The 15,865-nt window shown below is 38.5% G+C and overlaps 2 protein-coding genes across 3 annotated transcripts in view; one reads left to right on the forward strand and one right to left on the reverse strand.

Moving 5' to 3' along the window:
• Nucleotides 1-2,043: 2,043 nt before the first annotated feature.
• On the reverse strand, nucleotides 2,044-8,174 carry sgo2 (shugoshin 2). The gene is made up of 9 exons (XM_015012390.2): nucleotides 8,076-8,174; nucleotides 7,398-7,480; nucleotides 7,087-7,262; nucleotides 6,931-7,005; nucleotides 5,973-6,043; nucleotides 5,727-5,863; nucleotides 3,786-5,651; nucleotides 3,509-3,623; nucleotides 2,044-2,597 (listed from the first exon to the last, which is right to left on the reverse strand). The coding sequence occupies exons 2-9, from the start codon at nucleotides 7,474-7,476 to the stop codon at nucleotides 2,495-2,497; spliced, it is 2,622 nt and encodes an 873-aa protein (XP_014867876.2). The 5' UTR covers nucleotides 7,477-7,480; nucleotides 8,076-8,174; the 3' UTR covers nucleotides 2,044-2,494.
• A 5,706-nt stretch (nucleotides 8,175-13,880) lies between these two features.
• pikfyve (phosphoinositide kinase, FYVE finger containing) overlaps nucleotides 13,881-15,865 on the forward strand; it is a 29,730-nt gene continuing 27,745 nt past the window's right edge. Inside the window, exons 1-2 of one of the 2 annotated variants that reach the window (XM_088012431.1) lie at nucleotides 13,881-13,998; nucleotides 15,467-15,666. In XM_088012431.1, the coding sequence (XP_087868557.1) occupies nucleotides 15,483-15,666 (184 nt within the window). In that variant the 5' untranslated portion in view covers nucleotides 13,881-13,998; nucleotides 15,467-15,482. Of the gene's footprint in view, nucleotides 13,999-14,353; nucleotides 14,547-15,466; nucleotides 15,667-15,865 lie in introns of those variants that run through there. The other variant, XM_015012355.2, reaches the window with a different exon arrangement.

The following is a 15,865-nucleotide window of genomic DNA, read 5'->3' on the forward strand; positions in this document are numbered from 1 at the left end:
TATTAAGATAATGGAACATTTTAAAGCAAGAACGTCCTGGATTTAAATACCAGATTGGACCTTTCTTTGTTGAGGTTGCTTGTTCTCCCTGTTGGTGTGCGTGGGTTTTGTCTGAATCCTCCATCAGCCCAAAAAACACGGGGTGGGGATAGGCTGACTGTCTAAATTCCCCTGAAGTGTGAGGGCATGTGAGTCTTTGGTTGTCTTGTTTGACAAATGTGTTGGTCCTATGATGAGAGCTAAATGAATTCATAGACCACTAACGAGTGGCTTCCCAACCCTTGGAAGGAATAAGTGGGTATGGAAAACCAAAACCAAGACCAAAGCCCTCCCATGCATTCATTCACATGGCTCAAAAATTTCAATGTTTGCTTTTTAAGAGTTAGAACCTAGAACAGCTTAGAAAAGATTCATTGCAATTACATGGTGATTCAAGCCCAATGGCTTTTATAATCATAAACTGTACTTTGCTGAAAGCACCCATCGTTATAAGAAAGAAAAAGGAAATTTTCAGTTCTAAATTTTAAATATATTGTAGAATCTGTTCGCTGTGTTGATTGAAAACAAGCCCCTTGAACTACACTGTGCTTTGTCCAGAGGGCCCAGGTTCTTATCAAGAAACAAATGCTTCCTGGAGGTCTGGATACCGTTGAAGTTTCAGATTTTACTCGGTTAACATTCATCAGTGACATGTAATGCACCAATTAAATACTGTAAAGTTCGTTAGAAGTTGCCTGGACGTTAAACAACCATCCTTCGCTCTGCAGAGAGAAGTGCCGACCAGAACAAAGTGGCTGTTAATTTATTATTCGGAAGCGTGGCCTATATAGACGGAACGGCTTCCTTCACTTCCTCCACTGCCATTGCTAAAACTACAGGCAGACGATAAATCTGAAACAGTGCAGAAAATGGAAATCATTCACAAATTCTCTTTCAGTTAGCTGATTGGCCAGATAGAATCTCTATCGGAGGGAATCCAAGTCAACCAGAGAAAACCCAGATCTTGCTGTAAGCGAGATGTGAATCTAACGGAATAATGCAGGAGGGCAATGGCCAGGCGTTTTGCTCAGTCACATTGCTTTTGACAAATTTTGGCAAAATTTTTTCATATCACTGCCCTGCTAAAAACCCTATTTAATCTCAACTTTAGCTGTCAGAAAGATGACCTCGTGGTCGACTTAACAGTTGTAGGATGCTCTTGAATCTATAGCTGAAAAAAATTGTCCAAAGAATCATCGTTCCACTGCCATGCTTGATACTGGCAGTAGTGCTTACACTACTCAGTTGTAGAGATCCAGGCTACCTGGTTTCATTTAAAAAATAAAAAATGTCTTGATGCATTTGTGCTTTCATCCTTCCTTCAGTTATATAGTCTGCCAGTGCTATATTGTGAGAAACAGCACCCGTTTGCTCTGCTGTTGATGTGAAATGCAGTATTACCATTTGAGCTCCAATCATCATTGTGTGCTACATCATCCAAATAGCTCAATTTTATTTTCATCTGTCCAAATCATATTGTCCCAGCATTTTCCAGGTTGGCCTAAAAGTTCAAGACTTTTTTTTTCATGGTAATACAGGCCAAGGGCGTTTCATGAACTGCTCATTATGTGGACTTGCTGGGTTGTTACAGACATCTGGTGAGAATTTCAGGTGAACGGCACAATTAGAAAATATTACCTGAAAGAAATAGTGATGTGTTCAAAACAGAAGAGGAATAGGGCCGAAGACACAATCCTCCTTTGCAATTCAGTACTTATTTTACCCGCTGTAAAAGTAAACATATAGTCTGAACCAGAGACTGATCTAATTGATGCTGTAATTGCTGTCAGAGGAAATTCTACAAGGCTAAAAAAACCACTTTCATAACTGAAATATTTGCTTTACATCGAAAAGAAATGGCAACATTTCTTGCTGTTGCTCATTAAATAAATATGAGCAAGAAAAGTGAAAGGTTATGAATACTTCCTGAAGGTAAACTGAGTTTATCAGGAAGGGGACTTGATCTCATCAGATAGAATTACCAAAAACACCAACAAACTCAAGTTTAAGTTTTCTGATAAACATGTTTAATATAAAAAAAAAAAAACACAAAGCATACAAACTTCAACAGATCTAAGATGTTAAGATTTGTACTTGCAACACAATCTGATGGAGCAGAAAGTGGAGTTTGGAGATCTTCACTTGGCATGCTCACACAGCAAATCCTAAACATTGTTTTCTACCCTGAGTCTTTATCCTGTGCAGCTGAACATCACAGGAAGTATCAGGTTATCAGCTTCCACTCAATTATTTACAGCTGGCCTCCCATCAGGGAGTTACATCCCCAATGTGAAAAATCTAAAACGTCTTAATACTACAAATTTTAACACATTCTGAGTTAAAATGACGAGCGGTCAAAGAACTTTTTGAAACGCTGCAGGAAACTAGAACATTGAATTTATCACAAGGGGAAAAAAAATTGTTGTTTGTCCACAGCCCACCCCACTGATTTCTGTTACTGCTTCGTCTTTGTCATCTTCTTCTTCTTCTTCCTGTCTTTAAACACTGGAGAACTCAGGAATGTGGTCTCTGTAAAATCATCCCCACGCCTAATTTTCCTGTTTGGAGGGGGGAACAGAAATTCAGGACTGCATTCCATTTTCTCTCTTTTTTTTTTTAAAAACAAAGACAAATCTGGATAATCTGACCAATCATAAAACTAGTATTGGTAGGTCGGTTGTTGAAACCTAGACAGAGGGCTCACTGGTAACCCAGAACTATAACACTCACTCCACTCTACCGCTTAGAGAACAGAGAACATAAGCAACCAATGGAGAGATCTGAAACTGGTTCTAGGAGTCACAACATGTTTGGAACAGATAAAAAAAAAATAAACCATGGTCTGTTCCTCTAAAGACAGAGAAGCAGTCCTCTGTAAAAACATTAAGCTTACCGAATAATTTTGATCAAGTTTCTAGTGCAAATATCTTGGTGCACTTGGAATAAGACAAAGCTTATTTGTCTTACTTCAAGCTAGATTTTTTTTCATAGATCATCCGTCTCATACCATGCTATCAAGTCATTTTTTTAGTAAGATATATTAGCTTGCTTTAATTCAATAATGCCTTAAAATTTATGAAAAAGCAGTTGTTGCACCAGAAGATTATTTTACTTGTAAGACATTTTTCCCATAAGTGAAACAATCTGCCAATGGAATAAATGCGCCAGCGTTCCCAATGACAGGGAATGCTGGTGTGTTTTTGCAGTCGCTGCTCCCAGCTCCTTTTTAAGGTCTTTTAGTCATGTTATTGTTTGAAGACTTTGCTTTTGCTATCTGATGGCCAAAGAAGTCTCTAGATCTGGGTTGAGGGGACTTTACAGAATATTTAGAAGGTTTAACCAGACCTGTAGTCCCCTGAAGCAAAAGTCAGTAACATAGAAGGAGCTTTGAGTAACCAGTGTCACTGTAACACTGGTCACAGCCTGCGTTGCTCTCCTAGTCACTTTCAGTGCGACCCAACGTTCTCACCTGTTCAGTGGTGGTTCCTTATAGCTGACCACACAGTCCCTTCTCCTGCTTCTTCCTTTGTTTTCACCACATGGGTTTGGAAAGGTGTTGGTAACCGTTGTTAGAACTCTTCCTGCTGCAATGCACAGCAAAACATTAGCTGCCAGCTAAACCAAAGTCAGACTAGATTAAATTTTGTGTTTACAGTCTTCCCCTGTTGGGGGCGAGTCTACCCAGAACTCATAGGTAAACTTTGATACGGAGAGAACGTCCACTGACAGTAGAGGGGGACACCCACCTGGTGAGGCTCTAGTTGACCCCTCAGTCACCTCCAGCCTGCATGATGGGCTCCTGGTTGGAGAGCTGGGTACAGAACTGGATTCTGGGTCCAAAGTGCTGAGCTCTCCAAGCAGCCATGGTGGCTGCACATCCATTAGCAGAAAGCCAGTATCCTGATGAGCCATCTCATCACTAGCAACAGATGTCCTTGTGCTACTGACAGAAATACTCTTGCTTTTGACCTGAGATGATGTCGGTCTGTGGATGACAAACGTCTCTCTTAGGTTCCTGGTTTCGGCTGCTGTGTGCAGCTTTGTCTTCCTCTGTGGTTTTGGAGCATTCCTGCCTTTGGAGACTTTAGAATCAAGCGGATTTTCACCAATGTCATAATGATCATGGCTGAGGAGCATCTGAAAATCCTCTTCACCTTCCTTCCTGACCTCCAGACTGTAAGGGCTGCAAAGAAGAAGCTCCTCACTACAGATGGGATGCAGACCAGATTCATCTTCAGATAAAACCTTTTTGCTCCTTTTGCTTGTTTTTCTCTTTTGCCTGGAGTTGCAACCATCAGCACACTTCTCCAGTGATGACGTCATCCTGTTCCTGGAGCCTCCTGCTTCGTCTCGTCTTGATTTTTTACGTGTGTGGTTCTCTGAACGGTCGCATTCATCTGCTGGCAGGACTTCCATGTTATGCTCTGTTGTTTCCACCGGAGGGCGCTTTGAAGCGCTGCGGGTTTCTGTTTGCTGATCTGCCTGGAAATGTTGTTTGCCAGAACTCTGAGCCAGATCTTCCAGCAGCTCCTCAGCTGACCGGTGAGGCTCTCCAGGAAGCATCATGTCACAGTCGAAACCTGGGGAGTTACTGTCCCTAAAAACAGAGATGACAAAAGTTCCTCTGCATCTCGATCTGGTCTGTGTTTTCCTCCTGGCTACAGGAAGCTGATTCTCCTCTGACCCCAGACCTGTCACCTCCACTGGATGGAGGTCCAGTGGAGGTGGACCTCCATCCACCTCCACTGGAGGTGGTGGGGGTGGCTCTGTGTTTTCTGCTTCCTCTTCTTCGTGGACCTTCTCCGATTTGGACCGTTGGCTCTCGTCATCATGAGACAAACGGACTGACGGGGTCTTTTGAATGACCATAGAGCGCCTCCTTACTTTAGTTTTGGACCGTCTGTAGGTGATTTTAGAACCTGCTGAACCTTCTTCAGGTTCATTGCCTCCAGCCTTCAACAAGCTAACTTTAGAGTTGGAAAAATAATTATCGAATTCCTGTGACACTGTGTCACAGGAGTCAGTATCGCTCTTGGATGTCTTCTGATGACTGCCAAGCTTGGGGATGCGAGATGTTTTCCTATTATTGCCGCGTTTTTTGGGTAACTGTACCTCAAGAACTCCTGAGTCTTTATCTTCTGGTTGTTTATTTATGCGAGTAGAAATTTCCGCAGGTTCCTTTGTTGGTCTGTGGTTGAGACCATTCTGGACTTCTGGACTGGAACCCGGCTGTTGACTCTTTGTGCCTTTTGTCTCACAGGAAGGACCTTTCTTCTTGGCTTTGGTTTCCACGGTGACGATTTCAACTACGTTACTCAACGTAATCTCCATCGACGTATTGAGTAGGACTGTATTGTCAGCTTTTGCTAATTGAGGCTCAGCTTCTGAGGCAGACACAGTTGGAGCGTTTACGTCGCTAGAAAGGGATGTTGTGGAGTTTTCATGTGTTTGATTGTTCTGAGGACAGAGGACAGAGTTTATTTCAGAGCTGGACTGGGACAACACTCTGGACAGGCGCTCCACTTCACTCCTCAGGCTGCTGCGGGGTGGACAACACGATCCTGTCTGAGTGGGTTGAACACGTTGACTCAAACGCCTTTCCTCAGCGTTTTCTGGGAAAAGACATTCATTAAGAGTGAGGCAGCACATATTTGAAACACTGCACTGAATGATGCCAAATGACCCACCATGAAAAATATCAGAGGAGTTGCTGCATCTGGTTAGGACACTTAAAACATCCAGATGAGGGTTTCCTTCTGGCAGACATGGTGTTGCTTCCATGTTTTTGTTGTGGCAGAAAGGATTCCTTAACGTTTCAGGCTTACTGTGTACAAGATAGAAATACAGAAATATAACCGTCAGATATAATTCATGTCCACGGAAACTACAACACCTACAAGGACACAACAAAAGCAAAAGCAGAAACTTCTGACCGCGCTGCTGCATCGTTCTCTTTGTTTTTATCCGTTGGGGAGTGGCAGCTCTCTGACAGTCTTGGAGAATCCTGAGGAAAAACACATTTTCAGCTTCAGCAGTTCAGATGCATCAACATATTGGTCTTTGAGATTTTCTAGATTAGAAGTCGAGCTTCGGATCCCTCTGCAGGGGAAATAAATAGACTCCTCTTCAATATTTTACCTTATATGGTACTGAATACATAGAGACCAAACATTTGATCCAAATCATGCAGTTTAAAGGATAATTATCACTGATAACGGCCACATGTATGTAAACTTCTGTTTTGAATTAAGTTACAAAAATCTTTAAAAAAAAAAAAAGTTCAAACAGGGAAGTTAAATTTCTGTCTGAGTTAACTTTTTTCCTGTTAACTGGTTTTTCCTGAGTAGTTATAGACTATAAGATTAGTTCCTTTTCACTACAAAAAGCTGAAAAACCTTTTACTTTTTCCTTAAACTTTTTACCATGACTGTATAAAAAACACAGGGGAAAAAGCGTGGTCAGGTGAAATGTGGACAATTGGCCTCCAGATACAGGCCAGAGCTTTGGAAAGCAGGCCAATCCATTCTGAGCATTTGGAAGCAACTTCAGGTTCCTGAGATCTATCTATGGACTTGAGATGTATTTAGTCATCTCAGACTTTGTTTTCATTAATCTGATTTATTTTCCTCCATTTACATTGAGGTTAGCAGACAATTGTGGAATAAATGTTAGTAAAATAAAAGAAGGGCTGAGTCTGAGAGTTGGAATAAATCATAATAGTCACAACTTCAGTGTAAAAAGCCAAAAAAAAAAAAACATGCATGTCATATACATCATGATGCAGTCAAAATCAGAGGAAGTTCATCTGACGAAAGTCACATTTAAGCAAGAAAAACACAATCTTATGGTAAAAATATAATCTGAGAGGTGACTCTATACTCTATGTCTTACGTTGTCAGAGACGAGATCTGCCATCATGTCCAGCTGCTGCAGAGTGTTATTATGGAGATTTTTCAAGATGAGCATCTGTAGGAGCAGAACAACAGCAAGTAGTGAACCAGATAATGGCCAAACTAAACCCCACATCAGCTGAGACATCACACTCACCAGTTTCCTTTGGTTGTGTTTCTTGGTGGCCAGCTGGAAGCAGAGATCTTTGACCTGTTTTTGCAGGAGCACCACCTCCATCTCAAGCTGCCTGCTCTTCTCCTTTTGGGCCTGCAGAGCGAGAGCCAGGGCCTTGTTGTTGGTCTTCAGGGAGACCTTGAAGAAGGAGGAGGTGTCTGGTGTGAAAGAAAGACGGTGTTAACACTGCTCAAAGTCTGTGGCCGCCGCAACACAAATGAGATGGAGAATAACCCAATTCAATTCAATTTCAATTTATTGATTGCAAAAAGAAATTAAATAAATAAACCCACTGATAAGTTTGTTTTTGATCTTTGAAGCCACAGCTGATGTCTGCTTCGATGGTGTCATCGTTTTCCTGGGAGGCATCATCAGACTGATGGATTAAAAAAAACAAACAATCAAAGGTCCAACTTGGAGTATATGAAGCCAGAAACCTGAGGGAAGTAGAGGCTTTAGCTTTTTAGCAGTAATGAAACAAAAACATACAAGACATGTTAAAACCATCAGACTCTTAAATAGAGACATACTTCTCTATTTAAGAGAAGTATGTCTCTTAAATACAGAGACATACTTCTCTGTATTTAAGAGAGTACAGAGAAGTATGTACTCTCTGTACATACTTCTCTGTACAGAGAAGTATGTACAGAGCATTTTATTAAATGCTAATTTAATAAATTAGCATTTATTAAATGCTAATTTATTAAATTAGCATTTAATAAATTAGCTATTAAATGCTAATTTAATGCTATTAAATTAGCATTTAATAGCATTAAGTGTTAATTCTATGAACAGTTTTTTATGCACATTTTAAAGTATCGCGCTAAAACAACTGTAAAAGATAAACCCATGCACGAATATCAACGTTTTAACCAGGAAAGGTCCCCATTTCACCCTAAATTAACACTCCATCATAGCTAGTCACAAATGAGCTAGCTGGTAGTTTCTGTCCTAACTTTGTCCAGCCTTACCGTCTATGAAAGTCCTCGAGTTGGAGCGTTTACCTTCTAAAACAGAAAAATCTTCGAAGGGAACGACACAAACTACTGTATTCAAGAATGTATCAGCTTCTTCTTCTTCTATTTGAATTTTAATGGCGGTTGGCAAGAAACTTTAGGTATGCATTACCGCCACCAACTGGTAAGGAGTGTGGACCACATGACAAAAAAAAAAAAAAAAAAAAAAAAAAAAAAAAAAAAAAAAAAAAAAAAAAAAAAAAAAAAAAAAAAAAAAAAAAAAAATAAATAAATAAATAAATATTACTATATCCTATTAAACAACTTACACTGTTTTAAGAAATAAAATAAGGCCTCATATCCTCTACTTCCTGAATCTTTCTGTAATAAATCAACAATATCAAATTTCATTTTCATGCTACTAAGGTTTCTAATTAAGTTATTTCTTTGCATCAAATAATTCCTACAACTGAAAATAACATGTTCCAATGTCTCATCTTCCCCACAGTCACATTTCCCTGTCTGATGTTTCCCTATTAGAAATAATGATCTATTTAGTCCAGTATGTCCGATTCTAAACCGTGAAATAATTATCTCTTCTCTTCTTATTCTTTCTGTTCTTCTCATTTGACCAATATTCTTTTGAATTTTATATAACCACCTTCCTTTCTTTTCTTCATCCCATAACTTTTGCCACCTCTCTCTTGTTTTTTTTTTAATTGTACCCTTTATTTCTGTTATACTAAAACTAACATTAATATCTATCTTCACCCGGTTAGTACTCTCTTTGGCCATTCTGTCTGCCATTTCATTACCCTTAATCCCGTGATGTGCTGGAACCCAAACAAAATTTACTGTTAGCCCCATCATATTGATTCTGTAAAGTGTTTGTTGTATTTCAATTAATATATCTGGTCTACTATCTGATTTATTATTTTGCAAACTAAATAATGAAGAACTAGAATCTGAACAAATAATTGATTTTAATGGTCTTACCTCTTCCACCCACTGAACTGCTAAAAGTAAAGCAAGCATTTCTCCTGTATACACTGAGACTCCATCACTGATCCTTTTTCCTACTTTAATCTGAAACTGTGGTACAATAAATGCTATCCCTACCTTATTAGCTGTATTTTTTGATGCATCTGTGTAGATTTGTACATAGTTACAATATTCATTTAAGTATTCTTGTATTATATTACTATTCATATTGCTAAATTTATCTTTATTGCTCTTTTCTAAGACGGAAAAATCAACCTCAGTATCATGAATTAACCAAGGTGGAACTGCAGATAATGGAACTGCCTGACATATATCTAACTGATTTAAATTAATTTCATTAACTTTAGAGTTTATTATCCATCCAAAGCTCTTTAATTGTTTCTTTGAATTTTCCCAGCCATGTTTAAGTACCTCTAATGTTGGATGATCCTGACTTTGTCCCTGTAAGTTTGACCAATAATTTAAGGATAATTGATCCCTTCTAAGTTTAAGAGGCATTTCTCCCATTTCAACCTGTAATGCTGCTGTTGAAGATGTTTTAAAAGCACCGGTACATAATCTTAATGCCTGATGTTGAATAATATTTAACTTATGGAGGTTTGAATCTGCTGCTGAATTATAACTTATACATCCATAATCCAAGACTGACCTAATTAACCCAGTATAAATTGCTTTTAATGATTTTCTATCAGCTCCCCACTCAGTTCCAACTAAACATCTCATTATATTTAATACTTTCCTACACTTATCTACTATTTTCTTAATATGCACTCCCCATGTCATTCTTTCATCAAACCACATTCCAAGAAATTTAAATTGTTTAACCCTTTCTAAATCCTGTCCATATAATTTTAATTTAATTTTTCCATCAACTCTTTTCCTTGTAAAAAACATAATTTTAGTTTTCTCTACAGAAAGTTTAAAACCCCATTTATACGACCATTTTTCTACAGCTAAAATTGCTCCCTGAAGTTTTTTAACAATAAATTCTAAATTTCTTCCTCTTTTCCACATTGCTCCATCATCAGCAAAAAGTGAAAATCCCATTCCACCCTCTACTTCTTTAAACATATCATTAACTACCACTGAAAACAATAACGGACTTACTATACTACCCTGTGGTGTCCCATTTTCTATATTCATACTCTCAGAATAGTCCTTCCCTATCCTCACTTGTATTTGTCTTCCTTCTAGAAAATTTTTGATCCATCTAAACATATGACCATTTATACCCATTCTTCTCATTTTAATTAATAACCCTTCCCTCCACATCATATCATATGCTCGCTCAATATCAAAAAATATTGCCACAACACTCTCTTTATTCACTTGAGCCTTTCTAATCTCATGTTCTAAACATAAAATTGGATCCATTGTACTTCTCCCTCTTCTGAAACCACTCTGATAAGATGATATAAGTCCCTTCTTTTCCATATAATATATTAATCTTTCATTTATCAATCTCTCCATTATCTTACATAAGTTGGATGTTAACGCTATTGGCCGATAATTTTCTGGTTTGGATTCATCTTTTCCTGGTTTTCGAATTGGAATAATCACTGCTTCCTTCCAACTTTTTGGTAATTCTCCATCCTCCCATATCCTGTTGTACATTTCTAATAAAATATTTTTAGAAGACTCACTTAAATTACTAACCATAACATAACAAATTTGATCTTTTCCTGGAGCTGATAGCTTACATTTTTTGAGTGCCATATTTAATTCATTTATTGTAAAATACATATTCAATGGATCATTTGTATCTTCCATTTGTTGCAATAAATTCTTGTTCTCCAATATTGTCTTTTGCCTTCCTTTTTTCCCCTCTTCACTAATATTTTCAGAACTATGGATTTTAACAAAAGTATTTACTAACATTTTTGCTTTTTCTATATCAGTAACTGCTGTTATTTCTCCATCATTTAGTATTGGATATCCACTTATTCTCTTAATCCCATTCATCCTTTTAATTATTGCCCAGACCTTAGAAATATCTGTCTCCTTCCCTATTGAATTACAAAAACTCCTCCAATAATCTCTTTTTGCATTTTTAATAATCCTTCTTACATTTGCTTGCAATCTCTTGTATTCATTCAGATTCTGAAAATTATGATTTCTTTTTAATACTTTGAATGCTTTATTTCGTTTTTTTATAACTTTAGTACATTCTGATGTCCACCAGGGCACCAACCTTCTGTCTCTTCTCCCGCCTTCCTTCCTTATAGCCTGATCAGCTGCTTCAAGTATGGCATTACTTATAAAAGAATTTAAATCATCAATACTACTATTCATGTCTACTTTTAACATTTTTATTTCACTACTTTTCCTAAATTTTCCCCAGTCCGCAGACCTAAAAGACCACTTCTTTATCCCTTTTATACAATACCTCTCTATATTTAGCTTTACTTCCATCCTAATAGGATAATGGTCACTTCCTATAGTTGTTTTATTTAAAACTTGCCATAAACAAACCCCTGCTAAACAATTTGAAACTAATGTTAAGTCAACTGCTGACTCTGTGTTATCTCTAAAATTAATTCTAGTCCCACTTCCATCATTTAAACAGACCAAATTTTTAACATCCATTATTTCTTCTATTATATCCCCATTTTGATCATTATGATGACTCCACAAAGAGCTATGCCCATTAAAGTCCCCACACCAAATAACTTTACCCTCTAGAAATACCCCAATTTCCTCCATTAAATCTAATGATAGTCTTTTACATGGATTATAAAAGTTGATTATTTTAAATCGTCCATTTACTGTCCAAATTTCAGTAATGATATATTCTAACTCTCTTCCTTTAGCTAATAATCTAAACTGAATTCCTTGTTTAATAAATGTAATACACCCTCCTCCAGATCCCCCCTCTCTGTCTCTTCTAATGCTTTCATATCCTTTTATAACAAAATCAAGATTTGGTTTAAGCCATGTTTCTTGAATACATATAATATCTAAATCATCTTTATACTCTCTAATAAATCCTTTAAATTCCTGTCCATTTGCAATAAGGCTTCTAGCGTTCCATTGTAGGATGATCAGTTTTTATCTTCCTGTCCTTCGACCTTTCCTTCTGCCCCTAACCTCGTATTTATGTGTTCCCAAGATATGTCCTTAATACCAAAAAACCTCTCTGCCCCTTTCACAATTATTTTGATTTTTTCTGTTTTGTGCTTAACTTGATCTGTACAATTAATTACATATGCAATGAACAATAGAATTTTTTCAACTGTTAACCCAGTTTCAGTTCCACTCGGTCTCTGTTCTGTTGTTGGGTTTGGTTGAACTTTCCTTATAACTTCCTTAGGTTTCACTCTTTTAACAGCTTCAGCATAACTTATATTATTAGTAGCTTTGACTTGTTCGATTTCCATTGCTTTCCTTCTGACTTCACATCCTCCATAAGTCACCCTATGTTGCCCTCCACAATTACAACACTTATCCTTCCCATTTTTACATTCATCATAATTATGCTCTCCTCCACACTTTGGACATCTTTGTTTTCCCCTACATGCAGCTGCAATGTGTCCATATCTCTGACATTTATAACACCTGAGAGGAGGAGGGATATATGGCCTTACAGGGAAGCACATACACCCGACTCTTACCCTTTCAGGAAGAACTTGTGTTTGAAACTCCAACATTACTGAGAGACTTTCCACCCTTTCACCTTCCACTGTTCTCATCAATCTTTTGATTTTACTTACTTCACCTCCATTAATACTGTGTCTAAGTTTTTCTAGATCTTCACCAACTGGGATACCTGTGATCACTCCTCTTACCACTTTACCCTCTCCCAAAATCTTTATCTCAGTAATCAGTTTTTTACAAATACTGTGGGCGTTCATCACCTTGTTTTTCTGTTCTTCATTCCTCACTGTGATCAACAGATTCCCATCTCTAAGAGTCTTAGCAAGTGTCAGATCTCCAAACTTCTTTTTTAATTCTCTTGACAGAGCTATCGAATGTATCAGCTTTGCACCGCCTGTCATTTAAGACTGAAAACTTTTTTTCAAAAACAAACAAAAAATCCGCCGAGCTTCCGAGCATGCGCACTAACGTGAACTTCTTCGGCATTACCTTCTTCTTGCATCCATTATTGTTGCACTACCGTCATCTCTTAGATTTTAATACTTATTTTTCCTCAACCTCTCCTGAGACCATTTAAAAATATATATTTTTATTTTTCATTCATTACTATTTAACTGAGCAACCACATGATTCCCTATTCAAACTTCCATATTCAAAACTTTTTTGATTCACATATTTCCAAGTAGGCTAATAAAAACATGTTCCATCGTTTTGTAGTATTACACCAATTACATAAATCAAGATGTTTCCTTATTTTAAAAATAGTGCCATTCAAAAAACTGTGACCTGTTTTTATTCTATTTAATTATCTCCTCCTTTCTGTTTAGTCCCAACATAATCTGTATCTTATATAAATGTCTTCCATTTATTTCATTATCCGACTTTACTTTACTTATGTGCACCACCCAGGGGTGAGCCATCGGGTTACACATGAAACACTATTTTTACCCCTGCGCCACCATATAATTTTTTTACTAAATAAACATGATATTCTACTCTTATTTAAGATGTCTAAACATCATTTGGCCAATTTCTAGTTTAAATTCTTATTTTTAAACTATTTATTTTTAGTAATGTTTCTGATAAATGACTGGATACTTTTTTGAGTGAAATGAGTAGTGCACAGTTTTAGGCTTTAATTGATGTCTCCGAATGCAGCAGAAGCTGTCTGTTCTCGGGCTATCGTCTGACGACGCTCGGTGCTTGATTAGTCAGGGCTGGGTTTGCTGCTTGTTGTTTTAACGGAGTCGGCTTCTTCTTCCAAATGTTTGACAGCTGCACCCGCTTCAGGAATTGGAGTCCCCCTCTGCTCTCAGTTATGTCAGCTTCATAAAGTTAATAGGTAACCTGCTTGTTTTACATTTCGCTTTTACTCTTCACCGACCAACGCAGATGCAGCTTCCCGGCTAGTTAGCACTCGAAGCTAACTCCATACAACCTTATAGGCATCAGCTGCTGCTGACATTAGCTAACCCTCAGCTTAGATTGATTAAGCTTTTTTTTCCGCTTCTCCTGCGAATGATAAGCCTCTAAGTCATAACATTATCTTTAAGTTGTTAATAAAAGCAACCCATTATGTAACAAATGTACTGACACTTTAATTTACTCATAACAAATGTAGCTGAATCTGCCCAGTGTCGCTTTAGTGTATCTGTTAAAAACCAAAGAGTGTTCGCGGGGTCTCTATCAGCTCCCCCGGTGACTCTGACAGAGCCGGGTCAGGGCGGTGCTTTCTGTTTTCCGGGTCTGGGACTTTGCTATAAAGCTTCGGTCTGTTTTGATCACATGATAAGGTGAGCGGAGTGTGGTGCCATTTACATCGGCTTTCTCTTCACTATAATCCAAGATGGCATTCATTTCCAACTCCAGCTCTATTGCCTTTTTCAGAAGGTAAGCACCGCAGAATCTCCAGGACGAGCTTTTCCTTTCTGTTTCAGTCGAGCACACAGAGGGCAGGGGCATCAGAGTCTCAGTTAGCGATGTCAGCCGACCGCTAATGCAGAGGGCCACCAGTTCCTGTCACGAGTTCAGATCATCTGTGGAACTAAAGGGGCATGGGGGGCCTTTAATCCATGTGGCTCATTTAGACAGCAGCAGGGATGTGAGGGCGAACTGGATGGAAAACTGTAAAGCTGGAAAAAAATCACTCGTTTCTCTTTGAGGAAATCGTTTTAAGGAAGTAGAAAAGAAATCTTATTGAGATTCCTTTTTCTGGTATCAAAACAGAGCTCAGGCTGGGTAAAGTGATTTCCTGCTGAACTGGAACATTTTCTGTTCTGGTTAATACCAGATATTTCTGTGATCTGGAAGCAAAACTAGACTAGACTAGACCTGAAGTATTTCCTCCCAGCAGGTGTGTCCTGTAGAGGATGAACTTCGCAAGTGATTCGGGTGAAGCTGAAACTCGGCAGTCCTGCCAACGCCAGGAGATCTAAATCTGTCTCACTACTTCTTAATAGTGAGCGCTACTGTCTGTAGCTCCTGCTGGTGTTAGTGCCCTGTTCAAATAATAAAAAATAACAGAATAAGTAAATAAACAGCTGAAACTTTGCTCAGATTGCACAGGTAAGAGCATTACTAAATGCTTTTATGCTTCTTGTTCTTAAAGACGCATACTGTTCTTGTGATTAACACACTTCTAGAGACTGACTATAGCTCTGGCTTCCTCTGCTTCTGGAAAAGTCGGGAATCTGATTTCAGTATTTTCCATGTCTTGATATATGTTGGAAAAATTCACATTTCTTTCCTGGTAGTGCAGAGCAAAAGTTTGAACTTCTTCACAACCGTGTCCCCGTGTGTTTCCTCTGCAGCCGGGATAGCAGCGTCATGGCTGCAGATGACAAATCCTCTTCATCTTCCTCGACGGAGTGGAACATCGAGCCGCCGGCCTCCTCTCCCACCAGCCCCTCACACCTGACCCACTTCAAACCGCTGACTCCGGAGCAGGATGAGCCTCCGCTCCGCTCCGCCTACAGCTCATTCGTCAACCTGTTTCGTTTCAGCAATAAAGGTAGGGTTTGGTCCCAAAGCCGAAGCTCAGAAAGTGTTTTTTTTGGATTCGCTTTGCAGCTCTGTTAACTTTAGAAAATGCATACAGTCGATTTGGAGCTAAAAAGCAAAGTGCTCAATCTGCTGTGCAATGAACTGCAGAAACACGCCTGCTATGGCGTTCGAATGGGGCTGCAGACATATCCACACTTCAATAATGA

The sequence above is a fragment of the Poecilia mexicana genome, unplaced genomic scaffold (assembly GCF_051168715.1).
Source record: "Poecilia mexicana isolate PSO_F unplaced genomic scaffold, ASM5116871v1 scaffold_2, whole genome shotgun sequence".
Lineage (NCBI taxonomy): Eukaryota > Metazoa > Chordata > Actinopteri > Cyprinodontiformes > Poeciliidae > Poecilia > Poecilia mexicana.